Raw genomic sequence first — 19,317 nt, 5'->3', positions numbered from 1 at the left:
TAGTAATAGCTGATTTGTTAAATTTGATGCAAGATTAAGACTTTTATGTGTTTTTTTTCCTTGAGTTTTAACCCCTATTTCGTGAGCTCTACACAAATGATGTAAGTGAAAGAATTTTGGAACAATCCATTTCTAATGGTTATTTTTTCCTTTACTGAACTATTACATTTCAAAAGATTTCCTCATATAGAAATGTTTTGAAAAGAGTTTTTTTTCCATAACGTTGGTAATCATGTTCTATAACAATATCTTAGTCCTAATGGATTTTGTTTTCTAGCCGTCTCACTCGTTTGTTGTATTATCTATCCTCGTGAATGTATTCTGTTTTTAGGAAGAGAAACATCTTTGATCACATGCTGAGTATTATGGAGAAATACCAGGAACACTTAGAGGAACTGGTCGATGAAAGAACGGAACAGTTGAGCGAAGAGAAGAAAAAGTCGGAGACCTTGTTGTACAGAATGTTGCCTAGGTAACGATGTCATCATCATCTTTGTCATTTCTTCTTTTGTTTGCACAGCTCAATACTAAATGTGCTAATAGAACAATAAGATCTAATTGCACTTTTGTTTCCTGCAATTAAGTGCATTTTTTTTTGCCTGTCAGCTACGTCATACATTTGAATTTGACGTCATCAAGTGTAGGCCTATTCATTGTTGTTATACATTTGAATTTGACGTCATCAAGTGTAGGCCTATTCATTGTTGATATACATTTCCTGAAGTGCCTACTTTTATTGGAATTAAAACCCTCTTCCAGTCTTGATAAAGGGAATCGCATTACTGTTGAACTACTACAAGCTCGTGACTATATAAGCCCTACCTTTAGTAGGGAACCAAATAGAGGATCCATTGTTCCCACGTCAACAGCAATTTACACATTACCGTTACATATGTACATCCTGTAAAATGACTTTGAAAATAATGGCTACTTGAACAAAGCTACTACAAATATTGACCTTGCTACACAAGGAACTATCAAGTCAAGTTTCTACATCTACGTCAGTTCACTTGTATTGAAGCCATTTCGTCGAGTTTTGTTTCTTACAATGTTGATATCTTTCAATTGTATAGTGCGTCTTCTAAGCTCTAACATACGCAGTACGCTCTGGTCATAGATCTGACGTGGACGTGCGGAAGTGGGGGGGGGGGGAGGGGGTATCCAGGAGAAAGTGTCCATGTCGCTTTTAGGTTTTTAGGTTCTCAGCGAAAACAAATCAGTCTAAAGCTCAAAATTGGAATTGGAACCAGTCAAATCTGCCCGTGAGGAGTGTCACCCGAGAATGCTGACCATGTCGTCCAAAACTGCTCTCTTTCCCATGAGGCCCGTACAAGACACTGGCCCCAATACACCCCAATAGAAAGAAAACTATATGGATTTGGATACCACTGCGCAGTTCATCTCATATATTGGTCTAGTCATCTGAACGCTCCAACAGAAGAAGAAGAAGCCTGGATTAGAACTTGACCTCACTTGATAGGTAACCAACCTGGTTTGTGTTAGAACTAGCAAAATGTCCAGGTCGCTACTAGGTTTGCGTGGTCATGTAAAATACTGCACTCACTCTTATTCTTCTGAATAAAACAACAATACCTTATTATTAAATTTAAAAGATATATAACTGCTAAAATTTTAAAACAAGAATCTTATTTAGACGTGTTTGTGTATGTTGTTATGTGTACAATGTTCACAGATCTGTAGCAGACCAACTGAAGAAAGGGGAACCTGTCATCCCTGAAGCCTTTGACATGGTCACTATATACTTTAGTGACATCTGTGGCTTCACTTCACTGTCCGCAGAGAGCACACCTATGCAGGTAAACTCTTGCGAAATTGACATAGTAGCTTTAGCAGAGCACCAGGTAGGCTTTGAGACGATAAACGAAACCCTGCGCCACCAACGTAACAAGTTAGCAGACAACGTAACAAGTTAGCAGACGACGTAACAAGTTAGCAGACAACGTGACAAGTTAGCAGACAACGTAACAAGTTAGCAGACGACGTAACAAGTTAGCAGACAACGTGACAAGTTAGCAGACAACGTAACAAGTTACCAGTAACAAGTTAGCAGACAACGTAACAAGTTAGCAGACAATGTAACAAGTTAGCAGATAACGTAACAAGTTAGCAGACGACGTAACAAGTTAGCAGATAACGTAACAAGTTAGCAGACGACGTAACAAGTTAGCAGATAACGTAACAAGTTAGCAGACGACGTAGCGATATGTGCGTGATGGCGGATGTGGGGGACGACGCCACGAAAAAATAACTCGTATCTAAAAATGTTTCTGATCACAAGTATTAAATATTTGAATTGATTTTTAAAAGTCCTTCACTACCATTGCCCCTACTCCGAGGCCATTCTTCACGAGTATTACACTAGTACCAAACTCTTTTGGTTTACTTGTAATAGATGTAGGGCTACTGCCCCACCCCCCTCAATTTTTTTTATTTACCAATGATTCATATATTTTCTTTCTTTACCTGTTGTAGACCTACTCTACTAGGCTAACAGAAGGTGATATTAATTCAGAATAGGTTTACAGTTTTATCAAGCCACAAATATAATTGATATATTTGACTAATCATTAACGCAGATCGTGTCATGTCTCTACAATATAAGGCCGATTCCATCGGAAAGAACATCCCACTTTTTAGATCTGCCAAAACTGGCCAGGACATCAAAATAAAATCTAAACCAAATTTTCTTTACACAAAACGTGTGCCGGGTGTCCATCTTGGACATCATTGAGATCTTCTGAATCTGAAAATAAATTATAAATATATTATTTAATATTTCAATGTTGCCACAAAGACTGTCATGTAGACAAAAATAGACAAGCACTTGTATTTGCCCTTTTCTATATCAAATTGAGAATACAACATACAAGAATGGACGGAAGAGGTTCTATCCAAGGCAAAAGACAGAGAGGAATAGAGAAAGACTGTCGACAAATCGTGTGCGGTGCCGCAACCAACCAACAGACTAAAGGTGAAGGTGATTTAGGAGAAAACGAGAAATAGACCCGGGAGGGGGGGGGGAGTTAAAAAACTTTTTCTACAGATCGTTTTAATTCCGTTGTGCTATATTTCAGGTAGTTGACATGTTGAATGATCTTTACACCTGCTTTGACTCCATCATCAAAAATTTTGATGTTTACAAAGTCGAGACCATAGGCGATGCTTACATGGTAGTGAGTGGTCTGCCCATCAGGAACGGTCAACTTCACGCCATGGAGATTGCCTCAATGTCTCTGGCTCTCCTGACGGCCATCAAATCGTTCACCATTCGGCATAAACCTAATGAGATGCTCAAGTTAAGAATTGGTCTTCATTCAGGTGAGTCGTGGTCTTCATTCAGGTGAGTCGTGGTCTTCATTCAGGTGAGTCGTGGTCTTCATTCAGGTGAGTCGTGGTCTTCATTCAGGTGAGTCGTGGTCTTCATTCAGGTGAGTCGTGGTCTTCATTCAGGTGAGTCGTGGTCTTCATTCAGGTGAGTCGTGGTCTTCATTCAGGTGAGTCGTGGTCTTCATTCAGGTGAGTCGTGGTCTTCATTCAGGTGAGTCGTGGTCTTCATTCAGGTGAGTCGTGGTCTTCATTCAGGTGAGTCGTGGTCTTCATTCAGGTGAGTCGTGGTCTTCATTCGGGTGAGTCGTGGTTTCATTTGGGTGAGTCGTGGTCTTCATTCAGGTGAGTCGTGGTCTTCATTCAGGTGAGTTGTGGTCTTCATTCAGGTGAGTCGTGGTCTTCATTCAGGTGAGTCTTGGTCTTCATTCAGGTGAGTCGTGGTTTCATTTGGGTAGGTCTTGGTCTTCATTCAGGTGAGTCGTGGTCTTCATTCAGGTGAGTCGTGGTCTTCATTCAGGTGAGTCGTGGTTTCATTTGGGTAGGTCTTGGTCTTCATTCAGGTGAGTCGTGGTTTCATTTGGGTAGGTCTTGGTCTTTATTCATGTAGACTTTGGACTTTATTTAGGTAGGTCTTGGTCCTCATTCAGGTAGGTCTTGGTCCTCATTCAGGTAGGTCTTGGTCCTCATTCAGGTAGGTCTTGGTCCTCATGTCCTCATTCAGGTAGGTCATTGTATAAAGTAATCTAAGATATTCTTCAAATCACTTGATCTATTATCCGTTTCAATTAACTCGTCAATTACGTACGATAAAGAATGCATTCACGTCAATCTTGGGGATGTGGATATCTTAGTCGAGATATTGTTACGTATTTCTGAATCTTCTGGCTAGATGTATTAGTTGGCACACAAATAAAAACACAGCAAAGAACTTGACGACTAAACTTTCAGTTTCATATAACTTTAATGACTATTAACTCTAACAATTCGTTACTGTAACATGTAGCGTAGAAGACTGTACAATATCTGTCAGTTTACAGTTAGCTATACTTCGTTGCAATTCATCTCTTCACTTCGTTGCAATTCATCTCTTCTCAACTTGCATCGAGCCGTATTCCACAGAACAGACCAACGAGGTCTCCCAAAGCTGAACCAAGTCGTACTCAAGTCTACCGAATCAGAGCCGCACACGTCTTACATCGACTGTATCGACTGTAACGGCTCAAGTCCACTGTAGTTCGCTGCATAGACTTTTAACGACAGTAGTCCACTCCAGTTAACTCAACCCTAGTTAACCTTCATCGAGTCGTACACATCTCTCTTCTACTGTCTCGCACAGTAGACAACAGTACCGACGACTCACTCACGATTCACTCACGACTCCATACGACTGACTTTCACATTAACTCTCTGGCTTATATAGAGTCCCTAATCGCTCCTCCAAAGTTGCACAAACACTGTTAGTATCATCTGGACAAATACGTGAGGAAACGTCACATCCTGTCTTTGTTTTTACTTGTAGATTCCAGAGAACACCTGCTGCAGTGTCATCAAGCTGGGGTCACACGTACTGACCTCTATCTGTCACTGTTCATTAGTAACTGCCCCCTTCTTAGATCTGTTTGTCCCCTGGAACAACACGTGAGGACACGTCACATCCTGTCTTTGTTTATACGCGTAGATTCCAGAGAACACTCGCTGCTGTGTCATCTCGCCGGGGTCATACGTTGACCTCTACCTATCACTGTTCATTTGTAACACTATGTTTAAGTCTACAAACTCCTGGGATTATGTTTACAATCACGTGTGATTAAGTATACTGTTACAGTTACAGTATACGACTTATTCTAAGATTGTGTAGAAAGATTAAATCTTCCTTCTGGCAACTATCTATCAATTTCCATGTTCTGTCTTGTATCCACCGTTCCTTGTATGAACCTCGCCTCCTTCCGATAACTTCTTCCGCGCACCCAATAGTGGTATCTTTGAAGTTGGCCCACTCTTCTTCAAGGGTCAATATATCTGCAAGAGCCTCAAAGCGGTTCGTTAGTTTCAATTGGAACTGTGCTGCAGTATTGCCGTCTTTAAGCTTCTCTACATTAAATGGGCGGGGTCGTGTGGTTTGTTTTGGTTGGCGTTTCAATCGGAGCTTACATTTGCCACTGACAAGGTAGTGGTCTGAGCCGATATCAGCTCCTCTGCGGGTCCGCACGTCTAACAGAGATGACCTCCATCGTTTGGAGATGCAAATGTAATCTATCTCGTTGAAGGTTTCTCCATTTGGTGATCGCCATGTTTTTTTGTGTATTTGTTTGTGCTTAAAATATGTGTTTCCAATTGAAAGGCTGTTGGATGCGCAGAGAGAAATCAAGCGCTCGCCATTATCACTGATGTTTTCTGCAGAGCCATATGGTCCCATTACATATTCAAAGCCAGTTCGGTTGGGATTGATTTTGGCGTTAAAGTCTCCCATCAGTAGAATTAGGTCGTGAGTAGGTGTTTCATCAAGAGTGGTTTGTAGTTGATTATAGAAATGATCTTTGATGGTATCTTCTGCATCCTCTGTAGGGGCATAAGCTTGGATGGTAGTGACTTTAATTTGCTTTGTTTGGAGTCGAGCTGTAATGATGCGGTCACTGACCGGCTTCCAAGCAATTAGCGCTGAAGCTGCTATTTTAGACATGATGATTCCTACACCGCCAATGTGCTCCTTGTCATGTCCTGAATATATTATTGTCTTGCCATCATTGATTATTTGTCCACTTGATGTCCACCGCATCTCGCAGATCCCAAGGATGTCCAGCCGGTAAGAGTCAAACTCTCTTAAAAGTTGGGCCAGTTTACCGCATTGATTCAGGGTTCTTACATTCCACGTGCCTATAAGAGTCGGTTTCCTTGCGTTGAAAGGCTTGCCATGTATCGGGTATTGGACTTCCAGTTGGCTTTGATCCAACACCGTCATCAGGGTTTGGCCGCCCTCGCCGCATGTATAGTTTTCATTATGTGTCGAGTTTGCCGTTTCTGTAGCAATAGTGGTTTTACAGGGTGGGGTCGCTAGCCCCACGCCAAACCCTCCTCCTTTCTCACCCGGGCTTGGGACCGGCATATGGAGAGGAAAGAGGCCAAACGTAGACGAGATCAGAAAAATGAAACACAGGATCGTAGCCTAGCGGAAGAAGCTTATAGGGAAGCAGATCTGAAAGTAAAGAGAAGCTGTCGGCAAGATAAACGGGACTGGATTGAGCAGAAGGGACAAGAGGCACAAGCAGCTGCAAGCAGAAATGACACAAAAACCCTCCATCGTATTGTCCGAGATCTCACTGGAGCAAAGAGTGGACATGGGGCACCAATAAAAGACAAGCAAGGCAAAACTTTGTTAACCAAAGAAGAACAGGATGCAAGATGGGTAGAGCACTTTAAAGAGACCCTTAACCAACTGTCGCCAGACCTAACTTACATATTCAAGGACCCCTCTCCAGACAATGATCTCAAGGTCAAGACAGACCCAATAACTGCTGAGGAGGTTACCATGGCCATAGCAGTGCTAAAGAATAACAAAGCACCAGGACTAGACATGATATCAGCAGAAATGCTAAAATATGGGGGACAGTGCATTGTTAACAGAATGACTGATCTCTTAAATCTCTGTTGGCGAACTTCAAAAGTCCCAGAGGACTGGCAAAAGGGAGTGATTGTAAAGCTTCCAAAAAAGGGCAACTTGGCAGATTGCAACAACTGGAGGGGCATTACTCTCCTCTCTGTCCCAGGCAAAGTTTTCAGCACTGTTTTGTTGAGACGGCTTCAACAGTCTGTAGATGAAAGGCTCAGAGAAGAACAAGCAGGTTTCCGAAGAGGTAGATCATGTACAGAGCAGATTTTCGTTTTACGAAATATCATAGAACAAAGTCTTGAGTACCAACAACGGCTAATGATCAGTTTTGTGGACTTCAAAAAAGCGTTTGATAGTGTCCACCGAGAATCACTATGGAAAATAGTTAGAGAATACGGTATCCCAGAAAAATTCGTCCAGATCCTACGACGCCTTTACAGTCAGTCTAGTTGCTGCATTAAAACAGAAGAGGGAACAACAGAGTTTTTTACAATCGAGACAGGTGTGAGACAGGGGTGCATCTTATCTCCCTTCCTTTTCCTCCTAGCCATCGACTACATAATGAGGAGAGCAATGAACCAGACTGCCTTTGGTATTCCATGGCATGAACAACTCCGATTGATGGACTTGGACTTTGCTGATGATGTTGCACTACTCGGGGCTACAAATAAATGCATTCAAGAAATGACGGAGAGCCTAGACAGAGAGGCACCCAAAATTGGCCTCCGCATAAACTTGGATAAGACTAAAATTATGCGAGTGGGATATAAGGCAAAGGGTGTCCCCATCAGACTTGGCGAGTCAAAGCTTGAAGAGCTGGACAAGTTCACGTACCTTGGCAGCATCATAACAAATGATGGAGATGCTTACCATGATGTAGCATGTCGAATAGGAAAGGCAGGGAGCATTTTCCAAAGGCTGCAGCCTATTTGGACTAGCCAAGCCATTGGACTCGAGACAAAAATACACCTTCTCAACACAATCGTCATTCCAACTGCTACATATGCATGTGAGACGTGGAAGTCATCTGTCAAAATTGAGAAAAGACTAAATGTGGCTCAACAGAGATGGCTGAGACGGATTTTGGGAGTCAGTTACACAGACCGGATCTCAAACAAGGAAATCCTATGCCGAACTGGCAGTCGAACACTTAGTGAGGTTGTGACTGAGCGTCGCATGAGGTTTGCGGGACATGTTCTACGTCAAAATGAATTACGCACACCAAGAGTTGCGATAACCTGGAAGCCAAAACGAGGAAAGCGCAAACAGGGACGTCCTCGTATTACCTGGCGACACACCTTCATGGAGGACCTCAGAACAGTGGACACCAGATGGGAGGAGGTTTCAGACATTGCCAGTGACAGATCATTATGGAGACAGCTTGCCGCCCAATGCGCCGAACGGCGCGGGAGGACCTAAGTCTAAGTCTAAGTCTGGCAACTAAGTTCTTGATTCCATTACGTGTTAGCAATTATTAAAAAACAATACGTCTTCTAATTGTTGATTTCATCCTCTTTCACATTTTTTTGACATACATTCTGCTATAAAAAGTACAATGTGACTCAGTCACTCTTTACATGCAAGCAGGGTAGGTCAGTTCACACCAACTAGTTCTGTGTCACTCTTTACAAGCAGGCAGAGTAGGTCATTTCAAACCAACTAGTTCTGTGTCACTCTTTACAAACAGGCAGAGTAGGTCAGTTCACACCAAATAGTTCTCTGTCACTCTTTACATGCAGGCAGAGTAGGTCATTTCACACCAACTAGTTCTCTTTGTCACTCTTTACATGCAGGCAGAGTAGGTCATTTCACACCAACTAGTTCTGTGTCACTCTTTACATGCAGGCAGAGTAGGTCATTTCACACCAACTAGTTCTCTTTGTCACTCTTTACATGCAGGCAGAGTAGGTCATTTCACACCAACTAGTTCTGTGTCACTCTTTACATGCAGGCAGAGTAGGTCATTTCACACCAACTAGTTCTCTTTGTCACTCTTTACATGCCGGCAGAGTAGGTCATTTCACACCAACTAGTTCTGTGTCACTCTTTACATGCAGGCAGAGTAGGTCATTTCACAAATACTAGTTCTGTGTCACTCTTTACATGCAGGCAGAGTAGGTCAGTTCACACCAACTATTTCTTTCTGTCACTCTTTACATGCAGGCAGAGTAGGTCAGTTAACACCAACTATTTCAGGACTCTCATAATTGTAACCCTTGGCTACAATTTAGTAAGTGGGGGAAAAAATATCGTCTAACAAGACAAGAAAAAAAAAGAAAAATTCTCTTCGGCTAATTTAGAATACGTCTTCAGTTTCCTGTTGGTTTGGTGTGGAGACATTGATCTACAGTGTTACTATACCTACATATTAATTTTAAAGTATTTTAGGGATAAGGAAAGTTTAAAATAGACGTAAGTTTAGTGTTTAGTTTTCTTTGATACGTGTCGAAAGTGATTTCAGAATTAAAGATTATTATGTCCTAGTCCACGCAGGACAGAAGGAGATGGACGGGGTTCGAACTCGGGGCCGTCGTGGCGACTTTATAAACGACAAGGAAGTAAACTAAACCAGGCATTAAATAAGTAACTAATATAACGTCACATGATAAAAAAGGAACCATAAAATATAAATATTTATTTCACGCCTTAACTCAAAAAAGTGTGTTTTTATTTCGTAAATAATTTCTGTTACTGTATTGCCCATTATTTGAGTTTTTCTCTGGAGCGTAGTCTCTAAAGGTTGTTTTACATGTGAAGAATTAAACAGTATGGCTTCTTCGCTGATTAGAAATTTGCATTGCATGAAATCAATATTTGCTTTTAATAACAAACTTAAACCTAGTGTGATGAAGTTATGTTGGACACTTTGTCCTGGTGTTATGGAGTTTGTCTGTGTGTATGACAATGATAAGTTAGGCGATTGGTTGATGGCTGTACGGTTCAGAATGATGAAATATGAGCTGATTTGTCGTAATGTGCATGTTAAGTAGGACATTCGATGGAGAGTTATGAAAGTTGTGAGTTAGATTTTGTTTATTACTACTAGATTTATTTCATCTCAAGTTGAATTTGTCTTTATAATAATAAAAGTTTTATTTAGTTTTGTTTTTTAATATAAGTTTTTTCTAGTTATTTCAAGTTCTACAATAAACAAAAAATAATACGCCTACATCGTTTAGATGTAGGTACTAGCTGTCTGCGGCTACAAGTCAACAACTGACACCAAAACCTGGGGACTGCTTTAATTTTAACTCTATTTCCTCCTCTAGGTCCATGTGTGGCTGGTGTTGTTGGATTAACTATGCCAAGGTACACTCTCTTTGGTGACACGGTCAACACCGCATCTAGAATGGAGAGCAATGGGGAAGGTAGTGGACACTATCCATTCTACTGTGTTGTGTACAAGTCTTAAGAACTGTTTCTTTCTCAGAGCATTTCGAACATGAAACACATTCGAAATGAACAAATAAACGCAATGACCTACTTTCTATCACTTGACGAAAACAAATACATTAACACTGACATATTTGTAGGACGTTATCAAGCTTAATCAACTCACTCTCTCTGGTAAAAAGTTTGTACACAGACTCTGCTCGAGTCATATGTCGAACCTCCAGCCCCCTTCGTAGGTAGCCAAGAAAAGCCAAGTTCAAGCGTACTAAGCCTCTCGACGCCTTGAGGACTCTTGAGTGAACAATTTTTGTATGTATTTAAAAAACGATCATGGAAACATTCATAAAAATACCCCCCTTCTTCCCTCCTCCTTTTCCTGATAGTCCAGACAAGTGATAGGATCATAGCGCATTCAGAAAAATAAAAGCTGAACAAAAACATTGTTAAAAGTATTTCTAATAGCACAGATTTGTTATGTCTAGGCCTTACTCTAGGCTATATATTGCAAAACTACATGACTGATTCAAACCAATTGATACAATTACATTTAATTTAAGCCTTAGCTTTGTTTTTTAAATAAGTATTTTTATATGTTTTTCTTGTTTAAAGAAATTCTAAGAGAAATTCAATACTAAGTATTACTAAGTAGAATATAACAATAAGTAAGCAAAATGCAATTATTTTCCGAATATTCCTAATCTAGACATTTCTATCAATACATGAACACTTCATCCGCAGCACTCAAAATCCACTGCAGCATGTCTTGCAAGAGAATCTTGGACAGAATTGGAGGTTTCCATCTAGAGGAGCGCGGCTTGATCTCGATGAAGGTATTCTCGTATCAGCATACTGTGCTGGGTTTATCAGCATACTGTGCTGGGTTTATCAGCATACTGTGCTGGGTTTTTGTATAGGCAACATAAGCTATAACTATATATAGCCTAGTAAGTTGGGGGCCTTCACTTTCTTGGGGACAGCAAACACATTGTTTTGAAGAAAAAGCAAAGTAATACATTGCTTTATGTTGACTACAAGGAGCCCATATCTCAAATAGATTAGGGCCCTGTCAAGTCTCGAATAGCTTAGGGCCTTGTCAAGTCTCAAATAGCTTAGGGCCTTGTGAAGTCTAAATACGGCCCTGAGCGCATTAACTAAGGGTAAAGAGATTCTGCTGCTTCGCGAAATGACTTGGGGCCAGGTGCTCTAGCTATTTTTTTTTTCTCTATCAGACTATGGGTACATTGCATTGGGAGCGGTGGATTCGCGATGTGACAAATTCCTAGGAGTTTTAGAAATAACATATATTATAAACTGCTGAGCATTGAAATAGCCCTATTAAAAGTTGAATCAATTCTTAAGTGAAGAAACGACAGCAATTTTCCAACATAGAAGACTAGTCATATTAAAAGAAAATAAATCAATACCAGGATGTCATGAGTAAGTTTACTTTGGGACTCTTAGTAATATTTAAATGGGTGTCAATATCTCTCTGTTTCTCGCTCTTTCTCTCTGTCTCTCTCTCGTTAACTCTTATTCTCTCTCTTTCTCTCTATCACTATCTCCCTGTCAGTCTCTCTCTCTCTCTCTCTGTCTGTCTCTCTCTATGTTTCTGTCTCTCGCTCTCTGTTTCTCTCTGTCATTGTTTCTATCATTTTCTCTCAGGAATTCTGTATTATTTTCTTCCTTCATTCACAGGGGAAAGGGACGCAACTGACTTATTGGCTACTAGGGGAAGACAAATCTAAACGAAATATCCCGACACCCTCCCTGCCAGACACCCGAGCAAGCAGCAAAGATTTGGCCTCTATGGACAGGCGCAGGACATCGCCTCCAGACCTTCCACAGCAACCCCCAGCCACAGATTCATGCAACCACTCTCATTCCCTGTCCAACCACCAGATCAACACGCTGAATGACAAGTGCCGACTTAAAGACGCCATCAACACTGGCTCATTCCCAGAAGGCATCAACAGCAACGGGATGCAAAAACAATACCTGAGCTCAGCACTTAAAGAGCGTGCCATGAATGCACAATTAGGATTCGCCTCCGATTTCCCGCTTCTCCGAACTTCCGAAAGCAGCAGACGATCGCGTGAGAAGATAACGAGCTACTGTGAAAACAACGAAAGCGCCCCCACGGAGGCGACGACATTGCTAATGGAATATTGTGCCCAGCCATCACTCAACGGGACACAAGTCTGAAGGGACAAAAAAAAATTAGAGTTAGCCTTTTTTCCTTGGCCAGTTTTCGGTCATGATATATGATTGGAAACTTTCAAACAAAACCAGTCATGTGACAGTCATGTGACATTCCTGTGATGACGTCGAATAAGCAGACGAGAACTAGTATTTCTACACAAACAAAAGCCTTAATTTTGAGAAATATATTTGACTTGTTTTGTAAAACAGTGAAAATGATTTTGTCGTGATCGCTAAATAATACCTAAATAATGTGATTTCACGTCCATTTCCTAATATAAAACATTATTCAACTGCCATTATCATTTTCGTATATTTAGTGTTTCTTTCAAAAAGAAAAAAATGTTTGAACAATTGCCTTAATGGAAAGAGATACAGTTGTCCAAACCTTAAGGGGGAGTTACGTAGGGCTATTTCATTAGACAACCTGATGTTGAATAGGTGAAGGCTAGTATGCATTCTTGTCTTATATGACTAAATATTTAAACATGCACAGTTTTTCGCCATTTAATCCAAGCTTCAGTACAGGCGTGAAAACAGATCATGATGACCAATGTGAGAAATGAGTTATAAGATCAATTTCTAAACCATTTTGCTCTCATAGCATGTAAAATAGGTTTGACCACTTTTTGGGTCCACAAGTGCGACACGTAGTGGACGATTCTTGGTTTGACACTGATACCGACCTGGCTTTGAACCCATGACACACATTTTCTTCGCTTGTAGACTTACATGCAAGTAATATGTATGCTTACAGGAAACTAGAACTAATACTGATGTCTTGTTCTTCTTCTGCTAAAAAAGTCTAATAAGTTATTGATTCCAATTATTTTATTGATACAAGCCAGCAAACAACTTGTTAACCCTAACCTTAACCTTATTCAGCCATGTTTCCCACAGTAAGATCTTTGGATTTTGGCTACATTATTTTGCATTTCGATTATCCTCTGCACTTTGAAGATCGTATTAAGAGAATTTTTTGTTTCCATTTGGAGGTTTGCTACAGTTTACACTCTATCACGTGACCCAAGGAGACTCATTAAGAATTTTTTTTTCAGTTTGTTGTTTAATTATTAAAATATATTTTAATTTCTATAAAGTAAAACATGCTAATAATACCAATTGTATTTATAAAATACGTACATCTATAACAGACACATGCCAATAAAGGTTCTTCCGTTTAACGAGGAGGTATCCTGTTCGGAGATTTGAACTACGAGTTCCTTCTAAAGGGACTTTAAAAATAAAACTACAAACACAATGTTATAATAAATATAAATGTAAGGTTGAGATGACCCTCCAATCCTCTTACTCTCACCCACCCCTCCTAAAAACTTAGCAGAATTTTGACCATGCATGTCATTGTATACATCAAAGCGCCGAGTCTAATGTTTCTATATCATAGGTCAGTGTGTCCAACTTACGCTGCTCTAGTTAAGTAGTAATGTGATCCTGTTAAGTCTTAAGTAGTGACGTAAGGAACCTATTAATACAGCTACATCCTGGCCTCAAGACTTGCCCCACCTTCACGCTAGCTACATCCTGGCCTTAAGACTTGCTCCTCCTTCACGCTAGCTACATCCTGGCCTCAAGACTTGCTCCTCCTTCACGCTAGCTATAACGTTGTTCTAGAAGTAAGTCCATTGTAGTGTCTGCACCTACCTAGTCACTTCTACATTGACACATTTCATACAATACATGTATGCAGAGGCGTAGTGAGCAAAATGTGCGCCCGGGGGCATTATTGGCACCCTCATCCCATTTTCTATGAACATCACGTAGAAGTATAGGCTGCGTGTGACACCAACCTGAGGGTGGCGCCCGGGGCATCGTGCCCCCCCCTATACTACGGCTCTGCATGTATGGTTTGTATATTTTCTACCTTTTTGGTCATTTTAAATTCCGTATTTAAATTGATTTTAAATGTGTTTGTTGCTATTTTAGATCCAGACATTTGACATCTGTACAAATCATCCAAATACTATAGAGAACGAGTATTAAATTGTTTGAAAAATAGTTTCTGTTTTAAAGTGTTTGAAAATTGTTTTTTAATTGATGCTATATAACACTGATTATGTTGCTAATGTGTTTAGATGACCTTTCATCACCCTAACCTACTAATAGCCTATATTGTTGTATTTTTTTTTTGTCTGTTTTACTGTCCTATCAAATGTGTCAAGTGAAGTTAATGCCATCTAGTTCAGTGACCAAACTTTTGTTTCGGCCAGAGGTCAAATAAATTACCGAAACGCGTATTTCATCACTGAGGCATCAAAAACATAAGAAATACTTTTTTTTTAAAAAAAAGACAATACCTCCTTTATAAAATGTTTTGTATGTTTCGGATGTTCCTTCAGAATTGAAGATAATTTACTTCCTAGTCCAAACCTCCCAGGACGATGATGGATTGGAGCGAGCATGGGTTTGAAACCGATAAGTCAGAACGACAGTCCAGCGCGCAAACCACGCGACCATCCATTACACATCTTATAGAGCGATTATTTTGCTCTTAATAACTGATGAATGTTAGATTTAAAAGAAAAAGGAACGTTACATTTTTTTTTTGCTTTCGTCAACCCACTGAGTTCCTTTAATTTTTTCATTTTACTTTTTACCGGGCATTTTCTAACAAATATGAGCAGCTGAAATGTTAATAATTTCTGCGATATTTATTTCTGTTGTTAAAACGTCGTGAAAATAAGGCAGCTAAAAAAAAAGGAACTTTTTTCCCCTTTAGTGGGTACAGAAGCCTTCATTAAATTGTGCCTGTCTCGGGCGTGCTTATTTCAAAAGGACTAGATATAGTTATTTATACAACTGAGTTCTCTGTGACACGATTCTAGTCTCACATTCTACAAATAAATAACAAAAACTGTTTTCATTACGTGGCTAAATCCTTTATCTTCTTATTTTGTTTTTCAGTAACTGAAAATAGCAATAATTATTGTAACTTTAGCTGTCATTAGCATATTGCCAGGTGTGATTCCAGTTTACATTGCCAGGTTGTAATTCACTGACTTAAAACAATGAAAGAGACATTCCAACATGAAATAGAGTGTAAACAGTTTTATTGTAGCATCAAACATCTCAAAGTAAAACTTATAACATATCAAAGTACCACAAACATTGGATTGTACAAACAAATTTTAAAGACGTACTTCAAATTTTCAAAATAGTTATATATGGACGGATACTTGTGGACAGTCTTGAAATAATTCTGAAACATTTTGTAAAAGATTTTAAACTGGCTGTTTATATACATCTAAAATGAATGGTTTTATCATTTTCAAGTATTCCCTCCCTAATGTTTAGACTTAAACTTTAAAAAGTGTCATGTTTTTATCTTAAATAAAATATTTAAAACAAACAAACAAAATAAATGATTGCCTCTGCTCCTGTAAGGGCAGTTGTTCTCAAATATTTTTTTCATCACTCAATTTTAATTGATATATATTATGATTTTTTTTTTTTTTAATTCAGTTTTTTATGCAGAAAGCACTCAATTTCAAAACCTCATTTGCTAAAATTTATCTATCAAAGAAAAATAGAATAAAAAACAAAAATCACAACTATACAAAGTTCATTAAATGATATAATTAATCTCTGTCATTATCATAGACAAAAAGAAATATTTGTACAACTTTATATCTTAATTCAAACTATTCTTTCAATCATCTATAGGTGATAGCAAATGAAAATAAAGTTGCACCACTACTTCAAAACTGTATTACATTTCTATAAAGAATATCAAAGTCCCAAAACAGGCTGAAAGCAGCAAGAACTATTATTAAATGTGAAGAAAATAAACTCTTTCCGAAAATATTCTCTAAACCATGCTTTATGTTTTTATTTAACTTTTATCAGAATCTTGAAATACTTTTGTACAATTAATGATGTGGTAAAATAGTATTGAATGAAAATATTTCTCAAAAAAAAAACAACAACTGAGCAGAATATTGATAAGTTAAAACATTTTCTAAATCATTCTTTGTTCTCAAAATGTCATTGCAATGAGTAATACCTTTCTCGTAGCTCAACTTTTTAAAATGTGTCTCTCTTTGAGCGCAATAAGACTAAAACATGACTTACTCTGGCCTGCAATTCCCTGTTACTAAACTAAGTATAAAAAATAAAAAAAAACAAGACTAGGCTTAGTCTGTGTGAACTCTGGCTACCACACTAGCTTTACGTCTAGGGTAGCCTGGTGCAGGAGAGATAGAGCGGTTCGAGCGAACTGCTAATGGGTTGTTTGTTGTAGGGCGATCCTTAGGAGCTGTATAGGGTTGCTTCTGGTAGAACATACCAAAATTGTCCTGGAGACAAGAAAAAAATGCTTAAAAACAAAAAGAACGGAAAAGAGTGAAGGGATCACTAAGCCTAAAAGAAAACTTTACAAACAGGAGGCAACATTTAGAAATCATAAATATGTTTCATTCTAAAGAATATTTAATAGTGAAAATGGAAATCCAAAAATTGGAAACTTATTTTTTTTATGAAGTTAGCCAAATAATTAGTTCATGATCCATGATTCATTCAAGTTTTAAATAGATCTATTATATATATAAATATAGTGTTGGTATCCTTCAGTTGTAATGATTATGGTTCATCTTGTAGAACACTTGTTCATGTGACTGTGGAGCACTAGTTTGGAGTGGCATATATCGCAGGTTAATGTGGCTTTCACTTTGGTGGTAGAGGAGCCAGCCATTTTTTTGTATGGTATGCTTAATTCTGCCAGATTTGAGGCCCATGTTTTTTCACTGTCCATAGCTTTTTTTTGGTCACCATCTCTCCCCACACAGTGTAGTCTAGTCTATGTCTTTTCAATGGTCAGTATCAATGTTCACTGTTTTGAGGTCCCTATTAGATCACATAACAGAGGTGGGGGCGATCAGTTTTTCTTGAGCCAAATGAGAGTTGCCCATAGAGAATTACTTTTGGGATTCAATTGTCTTCCACCTGGCAAACATGACCAAGCCTGTGCAGGTGGCATTGTCTGAGAACTGAGACCCGTTCACGTGCGTGATGGATTAGCAGTGAAAAGAGTATTCCAAAGAGGATTTGGGCCAGGACACATCTTTGTTTAACTTTGCTGTTTATACAGAAACTTACAGAGCAGGTGCCGTTGAACTGCACAATACCAATCATATTTTGGTGAAAGAGGACAATAACATTTAGCAGGTGTGGGTGGACAGCCTATTACCTATACAATTTTAAAGAGCTGACTAGATCAAAGGCCTAAGTCAGGTCAATCTCAGATGAACGCAATCTACAAAGGCATCCTTTGTTATCTGCATTTTTCCTGAAGTTGACGGATAGAGAAATTCATGTTCATTGTGGATCTATATATGGTTGTAATCTAGTGATGTCTTATATAGTTGCACTCTAGTTTTTTTTTGTATATATATGGTTACTTTTAGTTAAACATGTATATATGTGATTCCACTTTAGTTATGTAGCCTATATATATTGTTGCACCCTAGTAATGACTATATGGTTATATATGTACATATTACTTACATTGTCATTGTAAACTGAACTGATGGTCTTCAAAAGTTTTTCAATGCGGTCAGGGAAGTTGTCAATGTTGTCTTCAGAATAAGTACCATCCATTTTAATGGCCTTGGGATTATCTGGGATTCCTAGTGGATCATTGGCAGGTGATTCTTCAGACTCGCTGCCACCAAGTCCAGTCCATTTTTTAAATCTTGAGAAGGAATGAAACTACTATATAAATATATTTTACAAATTAAGCATAACACTCAAAGAACAATGACAAAAAGAATGTTTGGTCCAAAGTGTTATAGCTTTAATGTTTTTTATAAAGTATCGTATAAGACTGAAATTGTCTAAAGATGCTAAAATAATATCAAAAGCAGCTTTGAATCAAAAATGTAAATGCCAAAAGATAATTTATCCCAAAATATGCAACCAGATCGATAATGGCAAAAAATATGTCAAAAGATTAACAATTGGCAAAAGAAGTTATGTTGAAAAGAGGTAGCATCAAAAGAATGATGTATTGTTTGTAACATTATCTTTAAAATAATATTTTAATTCACTGCCAAGATAGATTTATTTGGACAGGGCGCCGCATATTACATTTTTATAGAATTGATTGATAAGATAAATATAATGATTGACAACCATGTTTTGTTCATTGATGGTTAATGATTTGTTAAAAGATGAACTCTGTTGGGTATGGATACAGCCCATCGTGATTTGTGGTATGCGCTCTGAACTGTAATTTGATGGTCTTGATGGTCCTAGGTTTCAGCACTTACCACCAACACCTCCCATAATCCTGCGAGAGGTCTGGGCTAAGATGAACTAATCTTCAAGTCCAAAGGAACATCTGAAACACTTAAAACAAACAAACCTTTGCAACATAAAGTCCACTATCTCATAATCGTTGCCTTGTTTCTTAACATCCTCCCGGACAGCAGCAAATGTCTCATTCAAGATTGACACAAACATGTTGATGATGATAAAACTGACTGTGATGACGTAGGCCAGAACAATGATCTAGAAAACCCAAATAGATAGAAAAATGATTTAGAAAACCCTAATAGCTAGAACAATGATCTAGAAAACCCAAATAGATAGAAAAATGATTTAGAAAACCAACCTTAATAGCTAGAACAATGATCTAGAAAACCCAAATAGCTAGAACAATGATCTAGAAAACCCAAATAGCTAGAACAATGATCTAGAAAACCCAAATAGCTAGAACAATGATCTAGAAAACCCAAATAGATAGAACAATGATC

The 19,317-nt window shown here is 38.7% G+C and overlaps 2 protein-coding genes across 5 annotated transcripts in view; one reads left to right on the top strand and one right to left on the bottom strand.

The window, feature by feature from the left end:
* The window catches only part of LOC106077443 (receptor-type guanylate cyclase Gyc76C-like), a 166,757-nt gene extending 151,918 nt beyond the window's left edge, over positions 1–14,839 (top strand). For both annotated transcript variants that reach the window (XM_056021085.1, XM_056021086.1), the window contains 6 exons: positions 332–472; positions 1,694–1,817; positions 3,096–3,339; positions 10,225–10,323; positions 11,087–11,178; positions 12,044–14,839. In XM_056021085.1, coding sequence (XP_055877060.1) covers positions 332–472; positions 1,694–1,817; positions 3,096–3,339; positions 10,225–10,323; positions 11,087–11,178; positions 12,044–12,550 — 1,207 coding nt within the window. In that variant the 3' untranslated portion in view covers positions 12,551–14,839. The remainder of the gene's footprint in view (positions 1–331; positions 473–1,693; positions 1,818–3,095; positions 3,340–10,224; positions 10,324–11,086; positions 11,179–12,043) is intronic.
* Positions 14,840–15,466: 627 nt separating this feature from the next.
* The window catches only part of LOC106077240 (uncharacterized), a 107,775-nt gene continuing 103,924 nt past the window's right edge, over positions 15,467–19,317 (bottom strand). For all 3 annotated transcript variants that reach the window (XM_056021082.1, XM_056021084.1, XM_056021083.1), the window contains 3 exons: positions 18,927–19,072; positions 18,068–18,254; positions 15,467–16,860 (listed from right to left, as the gene is read on the bottom strand). In XM_056021082.1, the coding sequence (XP_055877057.1) occupies positions 16,699–16,860; positions 18,068–18,254; positions 18,927–19,072 (495 nt within the window). In that variant the 3' untranslated portion in view covers positions 15,467–16,698. The remainder of the gene's footprint in view (positions 16,861–18,067; positions 18,255–18,926; positions 19,073–19,317) is intronic.

Source organism: Biomphalaria glabrata, chromosome 2, assembly GCF_947242115.1.
Source record: "Biomphalaria glabrata chromosome 2, xgBioGlab47.1, whole genome shotgun sequence".
NCBI classification, from domain to species: domain Eukaryota; kingdom Metazoa; phylum Mollusca; class Gastropoda; family Planorbidae; genus Biomphalaria; species Biomphalaria glabrata.
Note: the sequence above shows the minus strand (reverse complement) of the source record. Positions and strands in the feature narration are given on the sequence as shown.